The sequence below is a fragment of the Sturnira hondurensis genome, unplaced genomic scaffold (genome assembly GCF_014824575.4).
Source record: "Sturnira hondurensis isolate 20B ecotype Veracruz unplaced genomic scaffold, ASM1482457v3 Scaffold0021632, whole genome shotgun sequence".
Classification (NCBI taxonomy): Eukaryota; Metazoa; Chordata; class Mammalia; order Chiroptera; family Phyllostomidae; genus Sturnira; species Sturnira hondurensis.
In genome coordinates this window covers 3412514-3420002 of record NW_028094263.1, presented here as the reverse complement: position 1 = coordinate 3420002, position 7489 = coordinate 3412514, and the positions used below count along the sequence as shown (strand labels likewise).

General features: G+C 59.6%; 1 protein-coding gene across 1 annotated transcript; it reads right to left on the bottom strand.

The window, feature by feature from the left end:
- Nucleotides 1-274: 274 nt before the first annotated feature.
- SP6 (Sp6 transcription factor) lies at nt 275-4997 on the bottom strand. The gene is made up of 2 exons (XM_037033481.1): nt 4567-4997; nt 275-2459 (listed from the first exon to the last, which is right to left on the bottom strand). Exon 2 carries the CDS (start codon nt 2399-2401, stop codon nt 1268-1270), a length of 1134 nt encoding a protein of 377 aa, XP_036889376.1. The 5' UTR covers nt 2402-2459; nt 4567-4997; the 3' UTR covers nt 275-1267.
- Between the last annotated feature and the right edge of the window lie 2492 nt (nt 4998-7489).

Below are 7489 nucleotides of genomic sequence, written 5' to 3'. Positions count from 1 at the left end.
TCCCCCTTCCAGGTCCATGATCACAATCAGGATGTAGGTCTAGCATCTGGAGGGGACTCGAGACAACTTCCTGGACATCACCTCAGAAGACAGACCCCTACCCAGTGAGAGAACCACTCCTTCATATAGAAGGGGGGGGACCTCTTAACGCATGCTCTGCGGGAGGAGCAAAGCTGCAGGGGAAGGGGAAGGAGAAGGCGAGCAGGAGATGGCCAGGCAGACACAGAGTCCACGGAGGGGGACCCCCGGGACAGTCCTCTGCTGGGGTACCCCCACCGACTTCCAAATAGCCAAGGTAACCCGTTCCTTTTAACCCCGCAGGGAAGGCAAATAAATGACGGGGAGCCTAGGATGAGGAACTATATCGATTCCAGAGTGGGGTCTTCTGGCTGCTTTGAAAGCTCCCGTGGGGTGGGGGGTGGGGGTAACAGATGGGAATGTGGACTACTGAACTTTATTTTTTATAAAGACCAAGAGTTAAGGGCTGAATCCGAGTTTGAGAGGGAAGCGGTTAGTTCCTTCCATTCCCCATCAAACTGCTTTCTCTCATTTTAGAAGGGGACCCCTTTACCCACTCCCCACATCTAGTCTCGGATTCTGGCCCCCTTCCCCTCTTCCTTCATGGCTCCATCCGACTGGGTCTGGAAGGGTTAATTAATAAGAAGGAGCATCAAAGGAGTTATTTCTACAGCAACAACCCTCCCAGGCTGATGGAGACCCCTCCCCAAAGGGGACCCCCAGCCTCCACTACCCTATCTCAGCTCTCCGGAAACCCTAGGGGAAGAAGCACTATGAAGGGGATGAAAGAGACTGGGGCCGCTGGGCGGTTCCGGAGGCGCTTTTATGTCCCGGTTCCCAGGCGCTAAGAACGCGTCCAGACAGCTACCCCCAGCGCCCGGGCCGCCCCACTGCTCCCTGCTGCTGGGATGCACGTCTCTTCTCCAGCGGGTCCCTTCCGCCCTCCAGCCGCGGTAGGGATACCTCGTCCCATCCCCCCAACTCGGGGACGTGGGTGAAATAGTGAGGAGACAGAGAACAGAGGGGCATGCACAGTTCCCCCAGCCCAGCCAAACAGTCAAAAGCATCCTGTCCAGCCCGAGACTAAAACACCCCTAACTCCCCTCTCCTTGACCCCACACCACTTTTCCTCCCTCTCAATAAATAACCACTTTCTCCTCTTACTCAAGCCGCCCCCCAAGGACATCAGGCCAGGGGGGTCTCTTCTGATGTCCCCAGGGTAACCAGCGAGGAGGCAGCACTGAAGAGCTCAGTTGGAGGGAGCTGCGTTGCTGCCCTCGGGCTCCCGCTTGCCTTTGCCCCCGGAGGGTTCCACCGCTCCTCCGGTCTTGCCCTCGCCGGTGGCGGCCCCGGCAGCCTCCTCTTTGGCGCCCTCGTGGGTTTTCATGTGTTTGGCCAGGTGGTCACTGCGCATGAAGACCCGGCTGCAGACCGCACAGGGGAACTTCTTGGTGCCGGTGTGGGTCTGGAGGTGGCGCTGCAGCTCATCGGAGCGCGTGAAGCGCTTGCCGCAGAAAAGCCAGTTGCACACGAAGGGACGGTCGCCGCTATGCCAACGCAGGTGCGCTTTGAGGTGCGACGTCTTGGCGTAGGCTTTCCCGCAGCCCGGGATGTGGCAATTGTGCAAGTGCTTCTTCTTGCCCCCATCGGGCCCGCACGGAGCCCCCAATCGCTCCGACTCCAGGCAATTGGGGCATCGGCACACGGTCTGACCTGAGCTTCGGGGCACTGACCGCCGGGAGCCTTTGGGCCGGGCCGCCCCATCCAAACTGGAATCCAGCCCCTGGGTCTCCGGGGCGGCAGCTTCCAAGGCCTTTGCCCCGTCGGGAGGCCCCAGGAGGTGCTGCCCTCCGGCGGCTGGGAGGAGGTGGTGCGGATGTGGGTGGGATGGAGGGGCACAAAGTTGGTGGTCTCCAACGTAGCCCCCCAAGCCAGCCTGAAGCGCCCCCGGGTGGCCAGGTGAGGTCAGCGCGCCCTGAGTGTGGGGGAGGTCCATCCAGCTGGTGCCCGGATGAAGGTCCCACCATGAGCCATCCTCAGTGCCTGGGTGAGTTGGCCGGAACCACGATTCATAATGGTGTGACATGTCCGGCTGCAGGAGCTTGGAAAAGGGTCCCGGGGCCAAGGGATTGTCGCTTTCCAGGTCCTCGCAGGTTACTCGAGAGGAGGCCCCTGGCAGTTCATAGCCCTGTGAGAAGTCTACCTCGGGGCCCAGCTGGAGGCTCTGCAGCTCTCCAGGCTGCAGCGGGGAGGGGTAGTCCCCAGCCTCCGGGCTCGTGTGACCCTGGTATGTTTGGAGAGGCTGCAGGTCCAGGCGCGGAGGGGAGGCGTGAGGCGCGTCCGAGTGTTGGCTGCCCAGAGAGCCGCAGACAGCGGTTAGCATTGCCGGGATGCGGGCTGGGGTGGGGGGCAGGGACGGTCAGGGACACCTCAGGTGGGACCTAAAGGAGGCAGGAAAGAGGCGAAATGAGCAAAATCAGCAGCTCATTTTCGATCCCAACCTAGATCCCTCCCTGCAAAGTACCGCTCTCCAAGCCCCCAAGTGAAAGATAGATGCACCTCTGGTTGGGGAGTAAAGATCAGTTAAGAGAATTTGAGAGCCCCTAGGAAGAGTTGAGGATGTGAAGTTCTTGGCCAAGGGCAGAGGATGATGGAAGTCTACCTTCCCCCTAGGTTATCTCTCCTAGAGGACCCGGCTTATTCTGGGAGCTGGGCTGGTCCCAGGCTGGTAGATGGGATACTCCTACGATACAGTGCCCAAACCATCCCACCCCAGCTGCCCAGGCCAGCTCAAGGACAGTGGCATTTCCCCCCTGCACACCTGCTGCCAGCCCAAGTGGAGGATCTAAACCCACCTCAGCTATCCTAGTTTAACTCAGGACACAGATGGGGAGAAGGAGTCGGTCTGTTGCTGAAACTTAAAGCTCAAAGTAATCTGACTTGCCAAAGCCCAAAGCAGATTCTGAGATTTTGGAGAAAGAGCCCTCAGTGTATCACTTAGTGAGAAAGAGCATTTCACTGCTCAACCTCACTCCTCCCAGCTCCCTGCCTGGCCCCCAGACTTTTCCTTCAGGCAGACTTCACCTTCCTGGGGCTCCAGTGCCAGTTTCTGGGGACTTCTGGCCACCAGAGGGTTAAGCTCCCTTCCCGCCCCTGACCCACACCAGGGCCAGCCAGCTTTTCTGTCTGCTACCTGTGCCCACCTTCAATGGAGGGGAGACCCAGATGTGAAGTTGGGAGGGGTAGGCGTCCCCAGAGAAGGGAGTCAGGAAGTGAAGAGCTGACCAGCAAGCTTGGGAAGGCAAAATTGCCACCCCTTGAAGGATGCAGGGTCAGAGAGGGGGAAGCAGAGGGCAACAGGAAAAGCCAGGATCACAGAAATTAAGAGAAAGGCTTGCCCAAAAAGATTTTATAAAGGGGTGCATTCTAGGCACAGGTCATGTTTAGGAGTCACACCGATCATGCTAATCTGTAGCCAAATGTTGAGAACCACCGCTCAGGTTCACTCTCTTATTTTTGGAAAAAAGAGGAAACTGAGGCAGTATTGGGAGAAGCGACTTGAACAAAGACATTCACGTATTCATTCCATCAAAACTATGTGCTGTGTGTTCCTCTGGGGACCGGGTCTTTCCACTCTTTCCCTAAACCATCGGGAACCTGAAGACAGCCACCCCTTTCTTGACCTGGGACTTGAAGGTCCCCCTCTTCTCACCACCTCTCCCTAAGGCCTTGAGGCCCTGGTGTCCCAGGTGTGGGGTTTGTGTCCCTGGGCCTCCTCGGATTGTCGCAGAGGAGGTGCAGTGGTGTCGGGCAGGGACTTCCCACAACAGGGCTCCACCAACCCTACTGCTTTCTGCCTCTAGGACCAGGGAGGTGGCCCTGGTAGTCGGGTAGAGGGAGGAGGGGGATCCTGGGGCGCCTATTAGGCTCCTGCTGCCTCACCACAAGAAAGGAACGAGGCGAAGCGGCAGGAACGGAGCCTCAGGCCCAGGCAGGGCAGCCCAGAGGGGGCTGGGCGGGAGCAGTGAGGCCTGGGACCCTAATAGCTCTTGGCGCCTGGAAATGGCCCCAAGGGCTAAGGGGTGTGGAGGCTCCAGGCTCCACGGAGTGGCCCCTCCCGACACAGGGCAGGGAGCCCAGTCCTAGGTTCCAGGGCCTGCCAGCAAGGTTTCGGGGAGGAGGACCGCAGGACGCGCAGCACTCCCGGCTTTGCGTTCTCCAACGCGGTTAGGTGGCTAGAGACACCCTCCTCCCCTTTTCCGCCAGCTGCCTCTCCCGATCACCAGCACTCAGGTGGTCGGACTTCCATACACCCACCCAGTCCTCAAGGATCAAGTCCTCCGGTTTTCCCAGTCGCTCTCGTTTCCCCAGTTTCCAGTCTCCTCGCTCCCTCCAGTCTCTCCCGTCCACCCAGTTTTCACTCCGCCAGGGCGCTGAGCCCTCGGATTCACCTTCCCCAATGCCACGGAGCTTGGGGCGAGTTCCGGGAAGGTATTCCCGAGGATCTCCGCAGCGCTCGCCCCTCGCCACCCCGAGCTGGGCTCCTACCTCGAGGCTGCACTCGGACTCCAGGCGCGGCTGGCAGGCGCGCAATCCCGCGGGTGCTCCCGGGCCCTGCGCGCAGGCGGGCTCTGCAGCGGCGAGGGGCAGGGGCCGAGGGCCAGCGGGGGCTGCGACCCGACCCTGCGGAGGAGGGGCGGAGGGGCGGAGGGCGGGAGCCAGCGAGCGAGCGAGCGAGCGAGCGAGCTTGCGAGCGAGGCCAGCTCCGCCCGTGACTCACCCGCGCACTCTGCCTTCATCCCAGCCCTGCGCTCCTTTTTCCCCGAAATCCGGGCCCCGCCCACCGCACCTGCGGCCGCCTTTAACCCTTGGGGGTTCGACTCGACTGGAGGCCTTGCCCGCCCGGCCGGCGACGAGGGGGCGGGAGGGGAGTGGGGGCGGGATCGCTAACTAGGTCGCCGCCCTCCCCCTCCCGCGCTCCTCCCTGGCCCTCCACGTCGTGGATGAGGGGCGCGGGCGGAGCGTTTCCCAGGTTCGGATACCCGCCCCGCGGCGGGGAAAGCTGCCCTCCAGCCGGCTGGGTCCGTGTAGGAACGCGCGGCGGCTCAGACCGCGGGGGGCGCAGAGGAGGGGCGGGCGCTGGGGTGACGCCGAGCCACTTTAGGGCGCCGTTTGCCTCGACGGCCCTCGGCCCACCGGCGTGGCCGCGACCCTGAGCGGAAAGAAGGAAACAAGACTGAGCGCCCAGGCTGTGTCCGCTCTACTCCCAGCCCTAGGCCGTGAGAACTTTATCTTGGCCGCCGCGCTCCTTCTCTATCCCCCCGCCACTCCTCTGCACCGCCACCTCCCTCCCCGGGCCTGCGCTCCCGCTCGCTTTCCGGTTCTCCCTCTCCGGCCGCCCGCCTTTCTGGGTGACCACCTCCTCTTCTCTCCCACCCTCTTCAGTTCCCGACTTCCCCGTCCCTAGCTGCCCCCGCTGCTCCTCCAGCCCCCTAGGCTGTCACTCTCCATCTGCCTTAAAGCCGCACCCCTGCGCCGCCGACGAAATCCACCCTTGAATAGCCCCACCATTCGCCCCCGCGCAGCCGGCCCTGAAAGCCGCGGCAGGCGCCCGAGTGGCCCTGGGCAGGGACGCTTCTGGGAAGGATTGAGCCACCCCTTGCCATCGCTGCTTCCCGATTATCCCCTAAACTATGAGAACCTTAGGTTCTTGACTTGGGAGGAGGGTCTGGGGTGTCTTTGAGAAAAACAAACGTGCGTAATGCATCATTCTGGCAAGATTTCGGGGCGTTCGTGGCTCTCACCTTCTTTCAAGAATCGAGCTGATCGAGATGCAGAGCGCCGGTCGGTAGCAGTGCCCCCTTCCCCCGGCTGCCCCCGCCCCGCCTGGCTGGCCTCTGCACCCCCGTAGTCCGATGCTCCTTTCCCGGTTGGCGTCTCTGCTATCTGCCGCGTTGACCTCCCGAAGTCACCCTTGTTTTGTAAGGGAATTCTGGCCAATTTTCGTAATTTTTTATTTCGTTGCGCCAGTTGGTTTTCCCTAAGCGCTCTGCCATCGGCTTTTAATTTTTTCGTGGCTTTTTTTTTGGGGGGGGGGGAGCGGTCTTTACAGTTCTTTTCGAACAGCCGAACCGGAATTCAGACTGATTCAATCTCGCTTCTGCAACCGCGATTCCACCACCGCTGGTTTGCCCGTCTTGCTTTCCCGTTTGGAATACACTCGAAGTGCGAGTGTAAAATGGTTACACTGAATCCGCAAGCCAAGTGAAAAATCGATCTTTGTGTGTATGTTTCCCAGGGAACACACACGTTCTCACGTCCAGAGCTGATGTCTGATTTCTCTGTGCATCGTCTTTTCTGTGACTGTTTCCTCGTCGAGACAATCTAGGTACACGTTTGGGAGAGTTTCCTGGGACTTAAAGGAATTGATGTACTTAAAATACCCAGCTCCTTGAGCACCTGGCGAGCGCACAGTAAACGAAAAGATGTCGTCGTCGCCGTCGTTGTTAACAATTATTTTGCAAGTCTCCCAGCACCTGTTTGTTGGATTAAAATATATTCACAAAGGTCTTTGGACTAAAAGTTGATGCACCTGAATTCTAGCCGCAGCCCTGTATTTGCTAGGCTGACCTGGCCTCTCAGGTCGTTCTGAGCCTCAGTTTCCTTCTTGAAATTCCGTGAGGTCAGCTGCCTTCCCCTCACCCCACACGGGGCACATCAGGGTGGGACTTTCCGATCAATCAGGTTTCCTTCCTCCTGACACTCAGGCTCCAGAGTGCAGATGACCAGGAACTGCTCTGGGGGGTCTCCGTGGCGCCGGCTACATTGACAGCCCTCTCCACCCTCAGGTTTTTATCATTCAGCCTGCAGGTGTGGGCTGCATGGGTTTGCATCCCAGTTCACAGCCAGGTCTAGAACAGGTCTCCAGGCTCACAGCACAGAGCCTGCGGCTCAGATTCCTGGGGTTAAGTTCAATCCGACCTCTAGCCATTCTTTGCCTCCTCCTGCCTGCAACCCTCTCTCTAGCCTGCTGGCTGCTCCCAAAGTTACTGCTCTTAAGGGGCTGACAGTTGCTCAGAGATCTGACTCTAGGTGGGCGACCAGGTTCCCTCCTGCTGTTATTTATAGGCACCAGATTGTCTAATCTTTCTGGTTTCTTCTGTTTCCCTGAAAAGCAACGGGGAATGCGACCCAGCCCCTACATGGTAGATATCCCACCCCACTTTCACCCCAGGTCCCCTTGCACCCCACCTCACCCCGACCCACAGATACTTTCCAGAAGCAAAGACCTTTCATAGTGCAGCTCACCAGCACGAAAGCGAACAGTCATGTGCTTGTGTTGGAAAGCCAGCCATTCTGATTTCCTGCCCTGTCTCAGCACCTGCTTCTGACCCCGAGCACACACTGCCTTCCTTCCAGATGACCTGCTGCTTGCGTCCCTCGGATTCCAGCCCCTTCCATTTTGCACAGG